The following is a 25,450-nucleotide window of genomic DNA, read 5'->3' on the forward strand; positions in this document are numbered from 1 at the left end:
CACTACAATAGTTAATTTTATTTGTTCAAGAGCTCATATTGCAAGCATTAAACCAAGCATAGGCTTTGATTCTATGAGCCCAAATTCACATATTGAAGAAGATCAAAGCAAACTGCGATCCATGTACACAGATGAAAACTAAAGGCTCAGAGTTAATAACATTGTAGTTTTAAAATTTCTATAGCCTAGAGCCCAGTAGTCACAGGTCTTTTAGGTCCTTCTGGATGTCCCACAGGGTATCCGCACTTTTCTTGAGCTGAGCAACTTCATCATCCTTTAGCTTCTGGTTGATAACGCTGGTTAATCCTCGGGCATTGAGGATACATGGAAGGCTCAGGAAGACTTCATTCTCGATGCCATACATCCCCTGCCACAACAACAAAGCATTGAGATTAAGACATGAAACTGTAAGTAAAAATGATCAAAGACAGGAGGCTGAGGCGGGAGGACTGTTTGAGCTCAGGAGTTTGAAGTTTCAGTGAGCTATGACAGTAGTACTACTCTCTAGCCTGGGTGACAGAGCAAGATCTCAACTCTAAAGAGGGGGAAAAAATAATCAAAGGTCCGATGTTTCAACAGAAAGAATTGTAGTAAACTTGATAGGCATGAACTCATTCCCTAATCTAATTTTCATCACTTACAGGTCCACATTTCCCCAATACTTATGTTTTGAATTAGGTTTTATACACAGAATGTGCAAACATACACTATGAGAAAATTAGATATTTGTAAGTAACAAGTACTTATTTAATTTTATTATATATGTATTTTATTGAACACTGCTCTTCTACTTAAAAACACTTTAATAAATTTTGATATATGAGTCTTCAAATTAAATTGCTTTTAATTGTGGTTCTTAATGGATTACTTTCTATGACATTTTAAGTTGCTTAAAGACTTTTAGTTAGGAAGAAATTTCAGGTGGTAGCCAACCTATGAGGTCTTGGGTAACAGTTAAAGACCATTAAAAGGCAAGATGCTTGGAACACCCAAGAATTGCAAAAACAAACAAACAAACAGACAAAATTTCCAAAACACTTTACCAGTTCGTGTGGGCAATTTATTCAGAGTCAATTTAACTATATAACTAATTATATTAAACATACCTTAACATAAGTTTTTAACTTTTTTTTTTTTTTTCGCTCTGCCACCCAGGCTGGAGTGCAGTGGCCGGATCTCAGCTCACTGCAAGCTCCGCCTCCCGGGTTCACGCCATTCTCCTGCCTCAGCCTCCCAAGTAGCTGGGACTACAGGCGCCCGCCACCTCGCCCGGCTAGTTTTTTGTATTTTTTAGTAGAGACGGGGTTTCACCGTGTCAGCCAGGATGGTCTCGATCTCCTGACCTCGTGATCCACCCGTCTTGGCCTCCCAAAGTGCTGGGATTACAGGCTTGAGCCACCGCGCCCGGCCTAAGTTTTTAAACTTCTAATTTCCAAACTTTTGTACATACACAAAACTAGACAGAATAAACAAATTCCTATATTTGTACCCGAAGACTCAGTAATTACCCAATTATTGACACACTTGATTTACACTGACTTGTGGAAAATGACTCAGTTGTCTTCCAAATATTTTAATATACTTTTAGTTTTAAGTATATTAAAAAATAACTTCTACCTGTTTTGTGCATTTGCTCCACAGCTTTTGAATTAAACTGTATTTGCTAAGATACCAAGTGCTATATGAAAGACAATCTAGAGTTTAGTACACCAACTTTAAATGAAACTCTATTACGCTTATTCAAATGATCAATACTTTAAGAATGTGCTAAGTAAAGATCCAGAGTTAATATTAATTATATAAAGAATGACAACAATTTATTGAATGTCTTAGATTCTTTAAGTTTTCTGCCCTTGTTGTCCAAGACTTCTGTTGGAAAATGAGAATAGTTTACATAAAACCTTGAGAGACAGAAATAACCGTGAACTATGATTTTATCCAGTCTGGGCCTCTTTAAATGAATCTTTTTGTAGAATACAATGCTAGAAATCATATTATTATATTTTGTAGTAGTTTGTCTTACCTTTACCATTGTTGACACGGGATGAATCCTGGATAGATTTTTCAACATGGATTCAATAAGATCAGCCACACTTAATCCAATAGCCCAGTTGGTATATCCTTTTAGCTTGATGACTTCATAGGCACTTAAAAAAATTATAACAGACATCACTGAAATAAGACTCAATCATTACTGAAACCAGACCTGACTTTGACACCTGCTCTGTCTCTAACTATAATCTTGGGCAAATTATTTACCCTTTCTTGCCTTAGTGTTCCCTTCTTGAGTGTTAAATGAGTGAATATATATGTAAAATGCTTCAAACTGCAAGCACTACATGGTAAACACTATATAAATGCTTGATAACTTTAGTTTATTGTATAAGATTTATAAAGTCACTGTGGTAAAAATATACGTTTTCCAATATTGTTAACAAATTTGTAAACATATTTCCAAACACATAAAACCAGGAAACAATAAAAGTGAATGGACAAAATATATCTCAATTGTGAGGTCCCACTTGCCATTGTCACCTAACATATTACAATCAACTAACTAATAAAAGTGGTAACAGTATCTTGCCTGGCAGTTTTTTTCAGCACAAATTGTAGCTCTCAAAACCCATAAAGGCCCTGGTACTTGAGAAGTAGCAGGAATAACTCTAGCTAAGTATCAGAAAATTAGGATTTAATGCAATTGACGCCCAATCATTAGAAGACTTTGGCCAGTTACATTATCTGGGTGAGCCATAGTTTTCTCACTTGTAAAATAAAGGGATATGTTAATTGAAATTATAAAGACTCTTTCAACTTTTTTGTGGTTCTTTTTCTCCACATATAGGTCAAATTCCTGAAAAAAAAAAAATTACTAAAATTGAACAAAATGATTCTATAATTGAGACATCAGTTAGTCTTTTTTTTTTTTTTTTTTTTTTTTGAGACGGAGTCTTGCTCTGTCACCCAGGCTGGAGTACAGTGGCCGGATCTCAGCTCACTGCAAGCTCCACCTCCCGGGTTCACGCCATTCTCCTGCCTCAGCCTCCCAAGTAGCTGGGACTACAGACGCCCGCCACCTCGCCCGGCTAGTTTTTTTGTATTTTTAGTAGAGACGGGGTTTCACCATGTTAGCCAGGATGGTCTTGATCTCCTGACCTCGTGATCCACCCGTCTCGGCCTCCCAAAGTGCTGGGATTACAGGCTTGAGCCACCGCGCCCGGCCTCAGTTAGTCTTGTTATTAAAACTTAAACACTGGGCCGGGCGCGGTGGCTCAAGCCTGTAATCCCAGCACTTTGGGAGGCCGAGACGGGAGGATCACGAGGTCAGGAGATCGAGACCATCCTGGCTAACACGATGAAACCCCGTCTCTACTAAAAAATACAAAAAAATAGCCGGGCGAGGTGGCAGGCGCCTATAGTCCCAGCTACTCGGGAGGCTGAGGCAGGAGAATGGCGTAAACCCAGGAGGTGGAGCTTGCAGTGAGCTGATATTCGGCCACTGCACTCCAGCCTGGGCAACAGAGCGAGACTCCGTCTCAAAAAAAAAAAAAAAAACAAACACTTAAACACTGTTAGCAATCAGCCAGCAAGTTTATTTATTTTGGCCAATTATGAAACCAATAGTGTCTAAGTTTACTTTTCTAAATAAATCAACTTTATTTGTCGAGGAGGCAATCTGAAGACTCCTCTCACTTGTTAATTCCACATTTTGCTCCTCTTACCTCTACAATAGTTTCGCTAGAGAAAATATTTACTTTCCCTAGGGAGACTGGCATAACAAGTTTGACCAGTGTAAAAGTCTTATCAGTTTCAAAAGCTTTCAAAAAGTTTCAAAAGCTGCATAATTACAACATTAAGAGTTTATCTGAGCAGACAGCCATGGAAAATGTTTATAATTTTATTTAACTGGAGTTGAAACTAATCATCTAAAATCAAGCTCTTTCACTTACCTTTCAACCACCATCTTATGCACTTCCTTCCAATTTTCACTATCATTGTCCGTTCCCATTTCTGGATTCAATTCTTGGAGAGAAACACCTGCCACATTCACGCCACTCCACACAGCCACTGTTTAAAAAAAAAAAAAAGGCATTGCACATATTTCTGACATTATTTTTAAAAATCTTTTCTTCTTTTAGTTCAATTTCACCTATGATGCAAGTTACTGAATATCAACTGGAACTGCTCCAATAAGTGACTCTCCAGTGGATTCCAGTATAGTCCCCCAAAAGACTGACATTTGCCTTCAAATAGCAACATGTCTGACCTTTTAAATGTCAAGAATTTTAGTGCAAAGCAGAATTGCTGTGTCATAGTTACAGAGAAAATAAAAATCTTTGCTTCTCTCTAGGTGTGTGAAATCACAGGGATTCTAGTCGGGGACTATGCTAAACTTTTGGTTTGAGGAATGTGTAACTTTTCTCCTCCATATTTTTCTAATATATGCTCCTTTATTCTAGAGTAAAGAAAAAAATCCTAGAATAAAACCCAAATAAAGCACAATTATGAAAGTGGGGTAAAAATTATAAATAAGGGTCTACTTAATTTAAGGGAGAAGAGTATCAGAAAGAACTACACAAAACAGGCCTTTGAATTGGCCCTTAAACCTTAAATTATACGTTCCTTGGAGACCTTTGGAGAACATTGTAGACTCTGGAAATAAGAGCAAAAGTGTGGGGTAGAATCTAGTATGGTGGAAACAGATATGAAGGGAAAAGCTATTTATAGCTAAATAAGATCCCCTTTTAGTCCACAACTTCTGGCAAGTCAGGGTAATTGGATATTTTCACAATTGTTGATGAAAATTGTGAAATCGGCATAATCATGTCTAGTGAGCATGGTTTAATTCTCTTTCATTCTACGTACACAATATAGATCAACATGAAAATTTTTAAAACGATGTTTTGGGAAAAATAACAGCCATAAGAGAATAGAACATTAGACAGGAATCAGAAGACATAATTCTAGTTGTAGATATGGCATTAACGAAAAGATCTTCAATGGCTACTTAACCTACTTACCTTTTTTTTTTTTCTCACTAAAATTAAAGTCTTGAACTAGAGAACATGTAATATCACTTCTTATCTATAGGCCTAGCAATGTATAAACTATACCCAGCATTTACTGAACTTTTACTGTACACCTGACATTGTACTAAGTACTTTTTATATAGTACATAGGTGGCATAATTATCTTTATTTTATAGATGAGGAAAACAGGTTCAGAGAAGTTAAGAACTTGCTAGTCACATTATCTTGTTAAGATGGGAGAGCTGAACTTAAAGTTACCGAGCTGACTTGCTAAAATCTTTCCATGCTCAAATTAATCTGATCAAGAGAGACACATAGGACCATTACAATTTAACCAGACAAAAATTCAGACGAGTCCTTGGAGGTAAAGAATTCTTGAATAAAGTGATATGATGTGTCAGAAAAAAAGTCAGCATTATCATATAAAAAAGCAAAAATAAATTATGCTATAACTTCAAGAACAAATTCTTATAACACCAAGATAAACCCTTTACTGAAATTGCATTTCAAACTCCCACTGAATTCAAAGGAAGATTTATACTTTGAGCTTACTGGGAGAAAATATTCCTTTACATATATGGCAGAAATGAATTCAGTCAAATAAAAGTATTATTTACCATCATTATTAACAAAATATTTTAAATTATTAGTTTCAATATTGCATGATTTTATTATTATTTTTTACCACGAGCTTATTCAATATATTGTGGTTTAATAGATTTAGATCTATGAAACAGAATCAAAATTGTTCAAAACCAGTTTTACATAAAATTGTTCAAAATATAAATATTAATTTAAATGAGAAAAATATTAATTTAAAACATTTATAATATAGTTTTTGTCTCAACACGAAGCACTAAAAAAAGTGTAATGTGATTTTAATGTTGCTCTTTTTGAATTACTAATTTATGTGCAATTCTTTAAGTTCCTAAAGAAAATATTTAGTTTTATCGTAGTTTCTTACTACTTAAATAATTGATAGTTAAAATTAATAGTTTATTAAAAACAAAATTTCATTTGAGATAAGGTTTATTTTACATTATAGAAGAGTAGACACAAGTTATTTATAAGCTTTTGTTACCTAATTCATTCCTCCTTCAGCAAACACAATGGATGTAATAGCTCTCTCTACTCAAAGGGCCTAGAAGCAAAGATATACCAGTAGCACAAGCATACCTATGCCCTAATCTTGGTTTCTAAGGAGCATTCCTCACTAAAAGGAAACAGGGCTCATTAGGGCAACAGCTGATTCTAGTGCTGGGCAGGGGAAAGTTCAAAATGAGACTGGTGCAACTTATTGTGCAAGAAAGTGCTCAGAAAATGATGGGAAATGTTAAGAAAAAAAAAAAAAGACATAAGAGTCAGTTTGAAAAGCTTGGGACAACTTGAGCATTACAAATGATAGTGACAGAATATTTTGGACATGAAGTAAAAATCTGAGGCCATACTGATATCAACAAATGAATAAATAAAGAGGGAAGAAGAAAAAGTTCTGTCTTACAGTAGAGTGCAACTAACCAATATAGAATAAATGATGGAATTAGTAGATCATGTTTGACAACTATCAAGGTAATAATTTATTCAACCACAAATCATTAATAGATGCTAAATTTAGTAGAGAAAAATTGATGAGGAATCATTTTCCTAGTCAGCATCAAAACATCTTCCCATAAATTACTCATAAATTATAACGGAAAAGTAGTAACTTCACACAGAGTAACCTGACAAAATACAACCTTAACTGAGTTATCACAGTTAGTGCCACCAATTGTTGGCCACACTGACATTACATGCCTTTGGATGTGATGCCATGAGAAAGCTATAGGGTCATTTCTGTGATATTTGCACCAAAAGTTCATAGCTCAACCTAATGATAAAGAAACAATCAGACAAATCTAAATTGATGGGCATTCCACAAAATAACTCACATAACTTTTCAAAAATGTCAGATCATGAGAAACAGAGATAGACTGAGAAACTGTTCCAGAATGAAGGAGGGTAAGGAGATACAGTAGATGTAATGTGTGAGCCTAGAATGGATTCTGAATTAGGAAAAAAGCTTTAGAGGACACTACTGAGACAGTTGGTAACATGTGAATAACGGACTCTGGATTAGATGATATTGTTTCAGGGTTACAGTTCCTGATTTTGCTAAGTGTACTGTGGTTATGAAAAAGAAAACCTTTGTTTTGAGGCAATACACACTAAAGAACTTATGGAGAAAAAGGTGAGGGAACTGATTTATGCTTAATTGATCAGGGTAAAGACAGATGATAGATAGATAGGTAGATAGATAGACAGATAGATGAGAGAGTAAATGATAAAGCAATATGCAATATAGTAGAAAAGTAACTATTTTTGCAACTGTTCTTAAATACAAAGTCCATAAAAATAAAATTTGAAATAAAATTAAAAATTCAAACTGCTAAAACCAGTATCATAAGCAATTTTTTCTTTTTTTTTCTTTACCACTTGAGTCGCCATGTTCCCCCAAAATCCATCCATGGCAGCTGCTGGGATGAATGCCAAGTTTTTCAGCCATAAGGTAGCGAAATCTAGCAGAATCCAGATTACATCCACTTCCAATCACGCGGTGTTTGGGTAATCCACTTAGTTTCCAGGTAACATATGTAAGAATGTCCACTAAAAATTTTGGAAATAATATATGTAAGTAAACCAAAACCAGCTTCGACTGTTAGGCAGCTTGGGGTGCCCTGGCTTCCCTTTTCCCACTTCCCCATTCCTCAAATGAGATGTGGCCAGAAAGATGTAAATACTTCAACTTTTCATTGTTAGAGGGAACAGGAATGAGAGAGACAAAAACAAGCTTTTAAGCCTTACATGAAGATGGCAAGACATGAAAAATGCAATACTATGCTTTCACATTTGCATTATTATGTGAAACAAGAATACATAAGAACCTTGCAGATTGATTAACTTCAAGTTGAAAAAAAGGAAACAGGTTGAACCAGGTTGTCAGTTAAGTTTCCACCAATTGTAACATTCGTAATTATGATTGTCATCATAAATCAAGAAGCCTTTGATTACTAAACTTCCAAATCTTGCTACCATAAATTTTTCTGGGCATGAGGAATTCTTCAGTAAACAATTATGATAATACATAGTATTAAACATTTCTATTTAATAAAAGAACATCTATGTCAGAACCTTTGCTCCAGCATGGCATAGCCATAAAACCAGAGATAAAACTTCTGTTGATCCAGATAGGATCACAGCACTTGCAGGCTAAGATGTAAAAAGTAAAAAATGTGCACACAAGGAAGGTGAAGAGCTGAAAGTTAATGCTGCAGCCCCCACCCCCACACTACTCTGTAGACAATGGCTATGATAATTCAAGGACATTTGGTACTGGATAACTTTTCCTTGCCAACTTTGATTCAGTGGAAGTGACTCCCTGGAAAATCCAGCTGTGAAGCTATATCTAGAAAGTTGTATAATCATTTAGTGATGCCTGCCTGAGGCACAGGATGCAGAACTTACTATGTGCCAGCTACTTATCATTCCTATTCTACATCTACCTGATTTTTTGTTTTGTTTTGTTTTTGAAACGGAGTCTGGCTCTGTCGCCCAGGCTGGAGTGCAGTGGCGCGATCTCGGCTCACTGCAAGCTCCGCCTCTCGGGTTCAAGCTATTCTCCTACCTCCGCCTCCGGAGTAGCTGGGACTACAGGCGCCCGCCACCTCGCCCGGCTAATTTTTTGTATTTTTAGTAGAGCTAGGGTTTCACCGTGTTAGCCAAGGTGGTCTCGATCTCCTGACCTCGTGATCCGCCTGTCTGGGCCTCCCAAGGTGCTGGGATTACAGGCGTGAGTCACCGTGCCCGGCCTGGCACATATATATTTATGAGACGTTTTATATATAAGACTGAACCATTTAATAAACTCCAACCTTGGTTTGCAGAGAGTAAAAATATGGAAATAACCTCTGTCCTCGCTGGCTCTCAACTCTCAATACTCAAGACACTGTGGGGATTCCCCTAGCTCTTATTCACAACGTTTCTCTATGTGAAGTGTAAGAGATAATCAGTCCAGTTTATTTACTGTTTTCTCAATGTACCTGCTATGCTCACCAACATGCAGTAATTTTGGTGGCAAACTATAGATAAAAGCAGTATCAAATAGAGCACATTTTAGCTGTTAAGGCTAAAAAAGTGCATTCTTTCTAGTTAGAAGGTTTAATGTTCATCCTGTAGATGTTAAGTTAGCAAGGAAAGCAATTTTTAAGTCAGAGCATTTGGTGTTAGCATATATCTGTCCATCAATTCAGTCTATTTCTATCTTTAAACCAGAATTGTTTAATGGCTTTCTTATATACTTCTTTTCAAAGTTGATCTGTTTCAATTCTGTATAATGGGATTTTTCAGAAAATGAAAGGTCAAATATGTTAAAATGTTTCTTATGAACTGAAGCTACATTCGAATGCTTCATTCTCCATCCCAGGATAATCTTTATAAAAAAGTTTTAAAAGCCTTTAGAATCTATAACCAAGCGAGATGAAGCAAAAACATGACATTGCTTTACATAAAACTCTTGTCACATTTTTTGAACATTTGGCCTGGGACAGAGGTATTTGTTTTGCAAACACCACTATTTAGGGCCAATGAAAGAAGACATGTAAATTGCTTCTGTAAATGAATACTGGGACTGATTTTAGTCCAAAACAATAACCACAAAAACACCAGAACACTGAACTTAACAGAACAGAGACTAAGTGTTACAATAATACCTGGGTTGGAAACCACAATTATGATGCAATCAGGACTGTACTTGACGATCTGAGGAATAATGAATTTGAAGACATTAACATTTCTCTGCACCAGATTGAGCCGACTCTCCCCTTCTTGCTGACGGACTCCTGCAGTTACCACTACAATCTTGGAATTGGCAGTCACAGAATAATCTTTAAAAAGAAAGGCAAAAACAGGTACTTTAAATGCAACTCTTCATTAAAACATATCCTATATGACATGCTCTAAAAGCCTAACCATACATAAGCTTCTAGAACATATATGTGAATTAAGTTTTCTGTATTGTAAGGGCTTGAAGTTCAATGTTCCTGTGGCTTGATTTTTCTCCCTTGAGCTACACTGCAATAATCCAAACATCAAACTGCCTCAGAAAATAAAGGAAATAAAGATGACCCCAAAGTATGGTTTTGGCTACGAATTCAATGAATTGTCAGGGATAAAATGAAGTGTAAACAGTGACTCCAATAGGTAGACATCAAAAAAATAAAAAAAAACCCAAAACCAATCAATCTTAAGTTACTTTTATTTTATCTTAAAAAGTTAAATTTAGGAAGGGAAGGAAGGCACTGAAGTGTTTGGTTTTGTCTGGAAACTAAAACTTGGATTTCTAATACTCAATATTTTTAGGAAGCTTATTCGCTTTTTAGCACTGCAAGTTTCCCTGGAGATTTCCTTTTTTTCTTAAGGAAGTGTGTCCTTTTTCAAAATACACAGATATCACGATTTGATGTGGTCATTTGACTCAATAGCTATGGATGATTCGCATAATTAAACTAGGTTACAATGTGGCTTTTGATGGTTAATACTCTGGCAGGTTCCTCTCCCATAAAATGGTAGTAGTTATAGTCCCTACATTTCCTACGGTTGTTGCAAAGATGAAGTAAGATGAAATAATATGTGCAAAATGTTTCACACAGTACCCAGAATGTTACAAATTTATAAATAATAGCTATTATTTAGTTTCTTCAAGGCATTGAAATTACTTTATACCAATACTTCTGGGGTCGAAAACAGGCCGGTTCTCAGATACACACAACAAGCCGTTATAATACAATAGCCCAAAATCTTACATATCAAATGTGTAGAACGTATATGGGAGAGGGTTAACAGAAGTGAGTTTGACCTTGACGATAAACTGGACCCAGAAGAAAAGAAACTGCCGACACCAGATTCACCAGGATGGGAAGACTAATTTTATAAGAGACTGAGGGAGGAGAGGAGGATGATGAGCCATGAGGAAACGCAGGTTATATTAAAATTGAGAGCTGTGCAGGCCCTGCTAGAGGTTTTAGAATACAGACAAAGGTTTATAAAAAGATAAGAAATCTTTAAGCATCTGCTTTAGGATAAAGATAACTAGTGTGGCAGTGTGGAGTGTGGAATACATAACCATTTTCTACATATACTTCCAATGGGAAAATGTCAATTTGCTACATGTACATTTTAGTAGTAGCAAGTGGGTTTCTAGAAATGGATGAAAGAAAATTGGCCTATAGAAGAAAGGTGGTAAAATAAGCCAAACAATGCTATGAATCCAATTTGTTATTTCCTGTTGGTGACATATCAGTGATCATTTCTGACTAGCAAACTCATTTTAGGTAGCTGTCCATTAATAAGCATGTATAAAATGTATGAGAAATAAAAAGTAGAATATGGTAAAGAAATAAGAAGGGCAATAAGAAGAGCTTTTTATAAAATGAGGAAAAAAGGGGAAATATTTTATAATAACAATTTTGCAATAATTTGAATTTACTAGATTATAAATATCTTATTGACAGTTATTGAAATAACTGTTTCAAAACTTTTCCTACTTACAAATAAATCTATTATGCTGTAAGACGCATTCCAAGTGTGTTTTGGGGGGCATGAAAAAATATTAGATCACTTTGGGAATTAAGTGAAATTACCTTTATCTGCCACAATTTTAGGCGTCTGAAGAAATAAGCTCCCATGCTGCAGATCCATCATTTCTCCTTTAAGCTTATCTTCCAAAACATCCACAAGAGCAAGTTCATCAGCCAGAGACTGTAAACGCAAAAACAGGCATTAGAACCCTAAGCCACTCGAGGATGCCTCAGCTCACAATCTAACCCACAGAAAGATCTTTAACATGGCTAAGCACCAAGGTCTAAACATCTTGGGAATTTTACCATGGACTTGGATACTCAACAAGGATTCAGGTCACATGGTACAAACTATACTTTAAGAACATGTAGACTTAAAGATTCATTAGGAAACCAGCTTAGTTCAGGAGTAGGCCTACTGAATACAAGTCTATATATTAAGCGGGAGGGAACAGTGAAAACAAAAATACACTCAGGCCCAGAAACAACCTTGGGTGATGTGTCCATCCTTGAGGTCACCCCAATTTGGAGGCTTTCTGAGAGGGTAGATTTGGCTTAAATCACCGGGATTTGAACCCAGGCTGAAGCTTGGAATTTTCAGGGTGGCTCTGATCCACTCAAATGTCTTGGTGGGGAAAGGAAGGAGAGTTTTATGGGCAGAAGAATCTAGGACTGGGAGGTTTTTTCATGAGATCACTCCAAATCTGTGCCTGAGATTTGTCCAGTCTCAGATTTCTTTTGTTTTCTATTCCAATTGTCATTCTCTGTACCCCACTCAAAATACAATCTAAAGTAATGAATATACTATTTAATCTTGATCTGGAGTCATAATTTTTTTTTTTTTGAGACAGAGTCTCACTCTGTTGCCCAGGCTGGAGTGCAGTGGTGCCATCTCAGCTCACTGCAATCTCCACCTCCCAGGTTCAAGTGATTTTCCAGCCTCAGCCTCCTGAGTAGCTGGGATCACAGGTACATGCCACCATACCCAGTTAATTTTTGTATTTTTAGTAGAGATGGTGTTTTGCAATGTTGCCCAGGCTGGTATTGAACTCCTGACCTCAGTCGATCCACCCACCTCAGTCTCCCAAAGTGCTGGGATTACAGGCCTGGCCTGGAATAGGCAGCGCTGGGCCTGGAATTATTAACTTTTTAAATGTTCTCAGAATGTCTACATAAAAGTGAAAGAAAAAAAAGGAAAAAAAGAGGTGGTTGTCTACATAAAAGTGAAAGGAAAAAAGGCCGGGCGCGGTGGCTCACGCCTGTAATCCCAGCACTTTGGGAGGCCGAGGCAGGCGGATCACAAGGTCAGGAGATCGAGACCATCCTGGCTAACACTGTGAAACCCCGTCTCTACTAAAAATGCAAAAAATTAGCCGGGCGAGGCGGCGGGCGCCTGTAGTCCCAGCTACTCGGGAGGCTGAGGCAGGAGAATGGCGTGAACCCGGGAGGCGGAGCTTGCAGTGAGCCGAGATCGCGCCACTGCACTCCAGCCTGGGCGACTAAGCGAGACTCTGTCTCAAAAAAAAAAAAGAAAGAAAAAAAGGAAAAAAAAGGTGGTTGGTTTACATGCATCTAAGCAACCTTTCACCTATGAAACTCCTCCATTATCTTATGGAATCATAATTTATGCTATTTATAAAATGGTTATCCCTCCTATTGAAACATCACCAGAGTCCTTGCTTTTACTGTTGTTACGGCTGTTAGCAAAAATATCAGCTAAGTAAAATATTTCAATTCTGGGGCCCAGTTTAAAATGCCATTACAGTCATTCCTCAATATATGATCCTCAAGGGATTGGTTCTAGGACTCCCGAGTGTACCAAAATCTGGGCATAATCAAGTATACAGAAAGGACAGTACTCACAGGATGCAAAAGACTCTCCATATATGTGGGTTTCGCATCCCCTGAATACTGTATTTTCAATATACTTTTGGCTGAAGAAAAAAATCTGCCTGTAAATGAACCAGCCCATGCTGTTCAAGGGTCAACCTCTTCTAAGAATAGTAGTGTGATCAGCTACACAGGTGAAGGGTATTAATGGAGGAGTGGGGAACGGGGGTGTGGGGGGGCGGTGGGTAAGTAACTGGAGTTCAGGAAGCACTTAGAGCTGGGAGACAACCAATAAGAAAAGTTGACCTACTTAGCTTGCTAGATAAAGCAAGTCTCGCTCCGCTTAGGACAATGAATAAACACTGTCCTCTGTTGCTAAAATCTAAGTGGCTGCCTGGTCTCATGAAGTGAGTTACAGTGGGCTTGCTTGTGAGGGTTTCTCTAAGACTGAGGCCTCCCGATGATCGGGAGCAATCAAATTACTTGCAGATTTTTGAAATGACCACTCTGTGAGTTGGGGATCAGGTACAAAACATTTCCTCATTTCGATGTATATCAAATACTGGCATGAATTTTTATCCAGTTTTCCTTAAAGACGTTTTGACACCTTTAAAGCTGCTTTCGTTCTTTGCAATTGCTGATAAGAGCACACAAAGTTCTCATTTGTGTTTTTTAGGTCCTAAATTAATGCAATACAACTTGATAACAGCTATAACGATTCTATTAAGGTACTGAGCACTGGGAATATCACTCTTATTTTAGTAACATCACATGTGTGCTGCTGAAGTCAACAGGGCAAAACAATTTAGTGCTTAAGTAGAAAAGGATGTCACAGGATCTCAGATCCTGTCTCTTTTGTTTCAGTGGGTGTAGAGAATTGCCTGAGAAGTGCATTCGCGGCTGAAAAGGAAGGAAGAGATCCAACACTTAAATAATAATAATTGTAACACTGAATTTAGCTGCATCTGCAGCACTGAATATCACCCAAATCCAGAGGCATGCAAATAGAAGACGTGTGCCTAAGTACTCGACCTATTGTTTGGCTTAAATAAATCTGTATTCACATATTTTATAAAATGAATTTACCATACATATATTTCACTTAAGCTGTAAGTATGTTTAAAATGGCAAGGTTTAGATTAACTGCAAAAGCAGTATTCTTACTATGGATCAAGGTCACTTAGATACCAAGAAAACCACTGTTGAAAGCTTGCTTAATATATCACTAAAATGGCTTTTAAAAACGTATTTATTTTTACTCTACTTCTGTGACAGACTTAACAAAAAGGCTTTTAATCTAAAGTCCTGTGTGGACCAGACACAGCCGTATATTCTGCCTCTTCCACTACCACGAGTGCCTTAATATTTGATGGTTTCATTTTTACACCTAAGTGTTGGCCAGGCGTGGTGGCTCATGCCTATAATCCCAGCATTTTGGGGGGCCGAGGCAGGCAGATCACCTGAGGTCAGGAGTTTGAGACCAGCCTGGCCAACACAGTGAAAGCCTGTCTCTACTAAAAATACAAAAATTAGCCGGGCATGGTGGCATGCACCTGTAATCCCAGCTACTCCGGAGGCTGAGACAGGAGAATCACTTCAATCCGAGAGGCAGAGGTTGCAGTGAGCAGAGATTGTGCTACTGTGCTCCAGCCTGGGTGACAGAGTAAGACTCTCTCTCTCAAGAGGAAAAAAAATATATATATATATATATATGTATATATATATCTCCAAGTGTTTATTTAGTATGCATACAATTTTGCGGGAGGAAAAGGTATAACCTTTCTCAAATAATTAGCTAAATGGATAAGTGCCATTTATTCAATAGTTTGTTTCTTCCCCTCTGAAATGCTACTTCTACATTATTATTAAATACTATTTGAGCATGTTTCTGGCTGAAATACCAAAAGTGGGTTGTACAAATACCAAATTTTAATTATGTTTTACTTTTAAGCCAAGTCTTGCAACATAAAATTACTTTGCAGTTTGTCGTTGTACCTACCTTGCTCCTCTTAAGAGCTTTGTTATACTGTGTTTGTCCACAAGAACATGGCTACAGTTGACTGAAGCAAGGATAAACACTCAAACCAAAGACAGACTTAGAAGCTAAGGATTTATGATAATCTTGCCTCAAAGCTCTTCATGACCCCTACAACACGATGAGTTCGACATTCAGATCCTCCTCTCTTGGTGGTTAAAATGCAGAGTCTGAGATGGATAATGGGGCAAAAGTAAAGTCTGGCAGAAGAAGATAAAGCCATGACCAAAGTTTGACAAAATGAGTGCAGCTTACAAATAATAGCAGAAGTATTCATTTATTTATCATATAAGTGCCTGGCATTATCCTGCTACTCGGGTATACAGTTACGATAAAGTCTCTGAAGCCATGGAATGTATCAGGAAGGAAACAGGAATTAAACAAACAACAAATCAGGCTAAGCTCTGAAGGTAGAAATCCTCTTAAGAGCATAAGGCAGGACGCCGGGCGCGGTGGCTCAAGCCTGTAATCCCAGCACTTTGGGAGGCCGAGACGGGCGGATCACGAGGACAGGAGATCGAGACCATCCTTGCTAACACGGTGAAACTCCGTCTCTACTAAAAAATACAAAAAAACTAGCCGGGCGAGGTGGCGGGCGCCTGTAGTCCCAGCTACTCGGGAGGCTGAGGCAGGAGAATGGCGTGAATCCAGGAGGTGGAGCTTGCAGTGAGCTGAGATCCCGCCACTGTACTCCAGCCTGGGTGACAGAGCGAGACTCTGTCTCAAAAAAAAAAAAAAAAAAAGAGTATAAGGCAGGAAGATGTTGAAGCTACTGAGAAGGAAGTTTACTCTTATATCGGAAGGCAAGGATGGCCTCCCTGCACAGGCATGCATTTGCAGTAAGATCTAAATGATAGGAAGGGATCAACCCTGTGGCCTAGGGAAGAACATCCCACGTGAAGGGAAATGCAAGTAAAACAGTTTAAGCAAAAATGAGATTTGGCATTTGGGAGGCAGAAGAAAAACAGAAGAGATGAAGTCAGAGATGGTACCACCACGTTGCACCGGCAGGTCTGCTGCCTGCGTGTGTATGGTGCCCCTGGAACTCTGTGTTCCATTGCTTTACTCTGAGAAACAGGCAGAGAGGGATCTGTGAGGCCTCATGGGATTTTATGTATGTGTGCAGCATATGTGCACTGTAAAATGACTGGAGAGTTTTAAGTAGGGGAGCCACTAGTTTTATGAAAGCTCTCTATAGTTATTATATAAGCAACGGGCTGCAGAGAGTGGGCAAAAGTAGAAGCCAAAAATAACCAAGTCTTCATACGGTGGGACACTACTAGGGAGCCTTAGTGGGCTTCGCGAATCTAGCTCATGCATGTCCCTCCTCAACCTCTCCGATGCTATACTTTCATTTAATTTCTGGGGGCAAAGGACACCATCTATGAGCTCCAAAAGGCCAGATCTGGCATTTACTATCTGTATCATCTTGGGTGTTTGGTTTTTGTTTTTTTCAACCATAAGATATAGATGACAATATCCTCTGACAGGTTACAGAAAGGAATAAATGAAGTAATATAGAAACACCCACATGCAGAGTTATTTTCCTTTCTCTATTAAGCTAGTGGGATTTCTAATCTTTACCATGTATTAACACAATTTTGAACCACTTTTTACCTTTAACCATTAAAATAATATTTAGACATTTTTAATTGGTAAAACCATCTTTCAACAAGTCATTCTTTCCTGTACTTATAGTTTCAAAAATATTCTTTGTTAGATAGTCTTCACTTTATTTCTAAGGCAATGTACTCCATTTTGCAACAGATAAAAGGAAAAAGAATGCTAGATTGAAAAACAGGTATCAGGGCTGGGCGCAGTGGCTCACACCTGTAATCCCAGCACTTTGGGAGGCCGAGAAAGGCAGATCATGAGGTCAGGAGTTCCAGACCAGCCTGGCTAACACGGTGAAATCCTGTCTCTACTAAAAACACAAAGAATTAGCCGGGCGTGGGTGCCACGCGCCTGTAGTCCTAGCTACTCAGGAGGCTGAGGCAGGAGAATTGCTTGAACCCAGGAGGTGGAGGTTGCAGTGAGCTGAGATCCCGCCACTGCACTCCAGCCTGGGAGACAAAGTGAGACTCTGTCTCAAAAAAAAAAAAAAAAAAAAAAAAAAACCCAGAAAGACAGAAATCATAGTCTCTGAATCTGAAGATTCCAACTGTGGTAGCAGCAGGGGCTATTCCCTTAAGCCCTTGAGTTGAGCCAAAGTGTTAAATAACTCCAGGCACAGTCTCAATTAAATTATTTACTGAAGAGAATTTAAAATTTATGATTACAACATCATAAAGGTACTTCTTATAGAATCATGATAGCTCAGATATAGTTTCCTGAAAGGCCCAAGTTTTGAGATTAACAGAAGGAAAGAAAAATCTCTAGCTAGTATTTAATGAATGCATTTATTTTTTTCTAAATGCCTACACAGTAGCATTGAATAATAAAATGAAAATTGTCAAGTCACTACGGTGAAGAGTTCAGAGCCCTGGGTTCAAAATACAGCTCTACCACTGCCACATGTGAGACTGTGGACAGGCTCGTTAAGCATCAACTATCTCATCCAACAGCAAGTATATGAACAGTTCCTATCTCCTAAGGTTGTTTAAAATAAAGTATTTGATCTTTGAACATGGCACATACTCAATGTTATTTTTCAAAAAGATGTAAGCTGGAATAATTTTTGTTTTTATTGGCATGAACAGTGAGCATGAAACTGTGGTTATTTCAATTCCCTGTAATCGAGGGAGCTGCTATCCTAAATGATAGTTACCTAAGTCAATTGAAGCTAGCTAGAAGGAAATGCAAAAGGATAAAACGTTCATTGGTGTCCACTACGTTTTTTAGTTAATTTTTTTGATAAGTGTTTCTCAGTACAGATTCAGTTTGCTGCTTTAGAATTTAAACTTTGAAAACAGAAATGTGCTTCGTTAGGGGTTATTCAGGCAGCCTTTACATATGATACAAAGGGACAGTGTGTTCTCCTGAAGGCAAGGCAGCATTTTTGTTTTTGTTGTTCCTACATTTAAGGCAGCCAGCAGAAGAAATAACGAATCAATTCAGTGAGATAAATAAGAAAAGGGCTTTTTTCCTCAAAAGTCTTTGAGAACTAAAGAAAGCTTAACTGTGGTTTGAACTATAAAGGATACATATGAGGTAAGGCAAAAAGCCTATGGAGGTATATAAGAAAAACTGAAGTGGAAGGTGAAAACAGTATATTATTAGTGTTAAATCTCCTGATGTTGATAATTGCACTGATTATCTCAGAATATGTTCTAAGGAAATGTACTCTAAAACAGGGGTCCCCAAAACCAAGGTCACGGGCCAGTACTGAACCTAGCTAATGCCTGATGATCTGAAGTGGAACAATTTCATCCTGAAACCATCCCCTCACCCCACATCTGTGGAAAAATTGTCTCCCACGAAACTGGTCACTAGTGCCAGAAAGGTTGGGGACTGCTGCTCTAAAGGACTTAGAAGGGCATAATATCTGCAATTTATTTTCAAATGGTTCAGAAAAAAGCCATCTATAGATATAGACACATATATCATGGACATCTATATCTATTTCTATAGATCTCTGTATCTATAAATCTATCTACCTATGAGCATACATATATATACACACACACGTGTATATATGTATATATGGTGAGAGAGCATAAATAAAATGTTAAAGAATTGGTAAATGTCAGTGAAGTATTTATGAAAGTTTTATTTTTTTTACCATTCTTACAAATTTTCTGTAAATCTGAAATCATTTCAAAATAAAACCAATAGGTAAATGTTTCAAGGGCTTAACAGAACATTCCCACAAACTCAAAGCCATGCATGCACAGACTACTTATTAATTAAAGGATGGAAAGGGATCTTTGCAGTAGAGAAGGCTTGCTGTGACCACTTGAACCAGGGGATTAAGTTCAGCAGTAATGATACAAGTTGAGCATCATGTGTCTGCACAAAGGAGGACATGACATCACCTAGTTCCAATCCCAGCCAATAAATTCAACCCGAGCTGAATTACAAGAAAACATCAGACAGACAAACTGAGGGACATTCTACAGAACTCACCTGGATGCTACAAAAATGTCAATGACAGAAGAAACAAAGAAAGGTTGAGTAACAGCTCCAGATTAAAGAAGAGACATGACAAGTGTATGAAACACATGATCTCGCACTGAAGTGAAAATAGCTATAAATGGCATGATTTTGAGATTTTTGACAACATGGAGAATTTTAAATGTTAATAGTATATGCTGGATGATAGTATTGCATCAGTGTTAAACTCTCTAAGTGCAGTAACTATTACGGTCACATAGGGAGAATATAATTCTTTTAGGAAATACATGCTTAAATATTTAAAAGTGAAGTGGGATTACATCTACAACTTCAAATTGTTCAGGAAAAAAAGAAATCTTTTAGAGATATAATAAAATTCCAAGGTGCCCAAAGAAACTGTGTACACATGCTGAACTTCTCTATCATCTATGGTGTTCTTGAAATGTACCTTTCCCAGAATGCTGATAGCACACGCCATACCAACTTGTCCAACACCCACTACAGTGATCTTATTGTTTGGGACTGTTGCCTCTTCTTCCGCAACTGGTGCAATGAGTTTTTCCTTAAGAGTTGCCATTTTACACTGCAAGGAAAGAATCAAAACATTACACATATCTCTGCATAGGAAATTCAAATAGAAATCATTCTTAAAATGATACTGTTGTAATTCTGAACTCAAGCACAACTTAAAATCAGCCTAATGATATTCTAGAAAGCAGAATGTATTTTAAAGAACCATGAGGCCGGGCTGGGCGTGGTGGCTCATGCCTGTAATCCCAACACTTTGGGAGGCAGAGGCAGGTGGATCACGAGGTCAAGAGATTGACACTATCCTGGCCAACATGGTGAAACCCCGTCTCTACTAAAAAACGAAAATTAGCTGGGCGTGGTGGCACACGCCTGTAGTCCTTCCTAACTACTCGGGAGGCTAAGGCAGGAGAATCACTTGAATCCGGGAGGCGGAGCTTGCAGTGAGCTGAGATGGCACCACTGCACTCCAACCTGGCCAGACTCCGTCTCAAAAGAAAAAAACAAAACAAAACAAAAAACCAGGAGATCCATTTAATGGAAGAATTCATTAAGGTAAAAACTTTCATGAAGCCCATTAGAACTGGATTTCTTCCTTCACCCTATGAGTCTATGCATTTAGTAGGTTGTTACTATTTCTGGCTAAAGAACTGAACATTTATGTGTAAATTAGCTAATTTGTTTCCCCTATGAAGAATGTATATGTAACTATGTAAACTAAGTTTGGGTCTAGTATTAACTCATATTTAAGCTTGGATAAAAAGAATGGCCAATTTTGAACATAATTTCTACTATTAATGGTTATTATCATTCTTGGAAGACAGGGATTGATTCTTCTACTTTGTCTCACATAAAATGTGTTACAGTGTACTGTACATACAATGCATACTTAATACATAGTGACTGTAAAATGGCAATAATTTTTATGCAAAGTCTGCAAAAATATCAACCTGAATTCCTTTTAGGGTACCTAAGAAGCTTCTTGGAAAGTAGACACTTAATACATTGTCCTTTCAGGGATCACATGAGGAGACTATCAGTCTCTGAAACAGTTTCTGTCTAACCATCCAAATTAAAGACCCCCAAAATGTAAAAAACAAACAAACAAACAAAAAAACGGAAACCTGTTGGAAAATGAATGATCTGCACAGTAACAAATGTATCTGTGCCATCAGTTAACCAGATGTTTTCTAGATAACTGAAAAAAACAGCAAAACGTACAGAAATAAACATCAATTCCATGGCAATTTATAGTACACTAAATATATACCACCCCCTTCTTGAACAGAGAATACAGATGGCAAATAAGCCTTTTCTTCATTATTATTACTTATAATTTTAGTAACCCATTGTAATGTCCATTATTTTCACTTGGTTTTTACTTTTTATGTCAGACTGTCGCATCTGAGGCCGCCATACCTGTCTCAAACTGTACCAGTGCTTCCCAGTCTAGCTTTTAATTCTAATCTGCAATGGACTAAGCAATAAACCTAGTTTATTAACTGTATATGTAAAGTAAGAGTTAGCAGGACTCTGAGTTGGAATAAAGTATCTGAATTTGGAGACAACGGTGTAACAACTATTTTGTCTTATAGCTACTTTTTTTCCAAAAAATATTTCCTTCCATCTGTAAGGATAAATTAAAACGAGATTTTTTCGCCTTTACAGATCATACTTACAGTTTCCTAGTGGATGCTAAAGAGAGAAGAAAGATGCAATGTTGTGCAAGTGTCTCCACAAACACATGACCTTAAAATGAAGCAAATTCAGCCAGGGCCTGCATTTTAAGCAGGCTCAGAAGAAAGAATGCTGCATCTCTTCTTGAACGAAGGACACACATGGATAGTTGTTCTGCCCTTAAGTTTACTGTTGTCAGATGGTCTGTTTACGATCATTTTGGTATATAGGGCGCCCAGGAAACAGTGGAAAATGAAAATCCAGAAACGGTGGCTATCTAAATACAGATTCGTTATTCTGACAGACCTTTTAACTTAGAAAACTTCAGGAAGTACAATTTAAAGGCTCAAGTCAGATTTTCTTTCAGATATTTCTGGTGGAAGTGCTTTTCTTTAATTTTTCCTTCAAAGGAGTTTTAAGAAATGAGAAGAAAATGGTCTGCATGATATACGGGCCTGTGCCAACATCAGAGTGCAGGCTGCAAGGAACAAGAAGGACAAACCGGCCGGGCGCAGTGGCTCACGCCTGTAATCCCAGCACTTTGGGAGGCCGAGGCAGGTGGATCACGAGGTCAGGAGATCAAGACCATCCTGCCTAACACGGTGAAACTCCGTCTCTACTAAAAATACAAAAACAAAAATTAGCCGGGCGTGGTGGTGGGCGCCTGTACTCCCAGCTACTCGGGAGGCTGAGGCAGGAGAATGGCGTGGACCCGGCAGGCGGAGCTTGCAGTGAGCCGAGATCGCGCCACCGCACTCCAGCCTGGGCGACAGAGCGAGACTCTGCCTCAAAAAAAAAAAAAAAAAAAAAAAAAAAAAAAAGAACGACAAACGGTAAAAATTTGTCTGAGTCTTGGTCCCTTATGTCTCCTCACTGCTGTGGATATATATCATTAGAAATAAGCGAGTGCCTGAATTTCAGGAACAAAGATCTCCTTTCAAGAATCTTTCTCACAGTAATCTTTTAAAGATTCAGGTTTTGCTTTTGAATTCCTCCCCTCCCCCCATCCCCCAGGCCCTTACTGCAGCTTGTACTGCTCGCGGCGCGCACAAACCATGTCCTCCTCAGGGTACAGGCAGCAAACAACAGCAGATCACAAGGGCAGGCAGAAGCTAGAGATTTCCCCGAGTAAGGTCTGTGGGGACAAGTCTAGGACTTCCTTACTCGGAGAACCCAAGGCTGGTAAAGTAAACGAAGCACCTAAGCATCAAGAAAAGAGGCCCTGCAGGAAAGAACTGGCGCATAGCTCCCGGAAAGGCTGAGAGCCGGGTAAAGATAAGTACAGCGCCAAACACGCTGGTCATCTAGGTGCCTTTCTCCCCATCCCAGCGAGTGCAGGGGTATTTCTCTATTACCTTGGTAGTAGATTGAAATATTCGAGGTAAAGATCGTCCAGCCTTCACAGGCCACCTGGTTCCGTCCCCCTCCCCCAGCTACTTGGGCACGTGTCCCGACTCCCGCCAGCAGGCCGTGGGAGTGATGTGGCCGCCATGAACCCACCAAGGACAAGCAGGGCCCGGTTTTAGCTGCAAATGCAGCAAGTCTCTCCCCTGATAGAACTCCCCTAAGCCGCCGCTGCTACCCTCCGCCGTCTGCTCCTCCGCCAGGGCACGACCCGCCCTGCGCCCCAAACCGAGCGGCAGAGTCAGGGCCCGAGGCCGGATGCTCAGAGCGAAAGGCCACGGAGGAGAGATGTGCTTCTTCCTCCTTCCCGCGGCTCCCCACACAATTACTCCCCCGCACGTCCCACCAGGCTACTCTGTGAGCCAGGATTCAGGATCCTGGGCCGAAACCTACCAGGAGGGAGAAGGCGCTGGAGACCTCAGTAACAGCAGTGCGGAGAACACAATGTGAGCTGCGTGCGTCTCCTCCGGCGCCGGCTCTGCAAGGAGGGAGGAGGGGGCGGGGGCGGGGCCCCACAACCTCCGCAGCCTCTTAGGTTTCTCCATTGTGATTGGAAACCCGAGCACCGCCTACCCCTCCCCTCGGCTCGCTCAATCCCCTTCAAGGACAAGGGCTCAAGTGTGCACACTCCCTCCCCCACCCTCAGATAAGGGGGTCACCTTCCAGAGGCCGCCGCTCTCAGCTGGTCTCACATCTCGCAGGCTCTTTAATGCGGAGGCCACGTTATTTCTAAAACTTGCCCATCCCCGACTCTTCTGGATTTTAACAAAATCGATTAGATGTTGTTCAATTAGATTTAGTACAAATAGAAATACATTTCTATGTTGCATTTCAGTTAAACTTTAAAGGACTTAAAAAACTACATCTGAATTTAGATCATCTCCGTTTTAAAGTTCATTTGATGAAGATGACTATATTTTTTCAACGCGTTTCAACAAACACGCACTGATTGCTTACTCGTTGCCTGACAAGGCCAATGAGGCCTGGTCCTTGACTTCTGAAGTTCCCCTACAATTCCACCTGGTCTCAAGGTCCGGCTTTGCCCTCTAGGGGAAATGGTGGGACCACTAAGTGAGATGCACTTTCTTTTTTAGTCCCTGATCGACTCCAGAGCTCGATGTTGTCATTCATTCCGTCTTCAACCCTCAGCCAGTGCTTGGTACCTAAATATATAGCATTGATGAATAAATGAATGAATGATAAACTGGAGGAATTCTGAAGAGTCTGGCTTCAGTTCTGTTTTCTTATAATGAAAATGCTTTCAAATATAGCCATCTCACAAACTCCCTATATGTGAAAAATGGTTTGTTTGGTTTTTTTTTTGTAAACGCATATTTCTTGTATATGACCACTAATTCTATAATTATTGCTTCAGTTTCTTCTCAGTGCCAAGCATTGGTAAAAACATAAATATAACACTATGCCCTCTGAGGTGTTCCTAGTCCAATGGCGATAGACAAGTAGGCAACCTATTTCAATTACAATACAATGTGATAAGTGGCGATAGAAATCTGGTTAAAGTACAATAAAAATTCAGAGGAAAGAATCACTAAGAGAAGGGTTTGTTGAGAAGAATTCATAAGCCTCAAACTCTTCAAATCATTCAGCTAGTGGGGACTTTGAATGACTGAAGATACAGTCCAGTTACAAATTAAAATGTGATGGTGAGGAAAAGAGCTTGGAGGATAATCTCAAAAGTATTACATTAACCCTAAATCCAGGTTTGAAGCAAGAATAGCCAAGTCAGCCTAGCAAGATATCTAGAAGCCACCCTAGATTTCTTTTTCACCTACTTTGCAAGTCAATCACCAGGCTCTGCAGACTTTACTTCTAAATATCTCTCCACTTATCCCTCTTCTTGCCATCCCCATTACTGTGTAACTTTGGAGATGAGGTAGGAAAAAATGAAAAGAGGTTTTTATTTCCTTCCTCTACCCTTATTTCCATTCCTTGCCACAAGGTGTTCTAAACTGATTGAACAAAGTGAATGCTCTAGTATATAACTCTAAATGCCAGGAAAGCATGCTACCGCCCTCAAACATTTGAGAATTATATACCCTGGCAAGCCATCTTTCATGCATAAAAGACAATTTTATATATACAATGATCCAGAAAATATATTCCTCATACCATTCTATTTTGAAATAAATCACTGGGAAACTACATGCCAACATATTGAAAAATAAGCAAAAGTAGGAATGTAAGAAAGGGAGAAATTATGGCATAAAAATATAGGCAAGGATGGCTAAACCAATTAATCTAGACATAAGGACAAAAAATTCCCA

The 25,450-nt window shown here is 38.8% G+C and overlaps 1 protein-coding gene across 8 annotated transcripts; it reads right to left on the bottom strand.

The window, feature by feature from the left end:
• LDHB (lactate dehydrogenase B) lies at nucleotides 1-23,647 on the bottom strand. 8 transcript variants are annotated; one of them, XM_015430156.4, is made up of 8 exons: nucleotides 23,559-23,647; nucleotides 20,005-20,139; nucleotides 11,702-11,819; nucleotides 9,773-9,946; nucleotides 7,497-7,670; nucleotides 3,948-4,065; nucleotides 2,024-2,147; nucleotides 1-367 (listed from the first exon to the last, which is right to left on the bottom strand). In XM_015430156.4, exons 2-8 carry the CDS (start codon nucleotides 20,131-20,133, stop codon nucleotides 200-202), a joined length of 1,005 nt encoding a protein of 334 aa, XP_015285642.1. In that variant the 5' UTR covers nucleotides 20,134-20,139; nucleotides 23,559-23,647; the 3' UTR covers nucleotides 1-199. The 8 variants fall into 8 exon arrangements, with proteins under 8 accessions (XP_015285642.1, XP_073862469.1, XP_073862470.1 ...); XM_074006368.1 differs by having other exon boundaries at nucleotides 23,117-23,647; XM_074006369.1 differs by lacking the exon at nucleotides 23,559-23,647 and adding an exon at nucleotides 21,764-21,810.
• Nucleotides 23,648-25,450: the final 1,803 nt, after the last annotated feature.

This window comes from Macaca fascicularis, chromosome 11 (genome assembly GCF_037993035.2).
Source record: "Macaca fascicularis isolate 582-1 chromosome 11, T2T-MFA8v1.1".
In the NCBI taxonomy this organism is placed as follows: domain Eukaryota; kingdom Metazoa; phylum Chordata; class Mammalia; order Primates; family Cercopithecidae; genus Macaca; species Macaca fascicularis.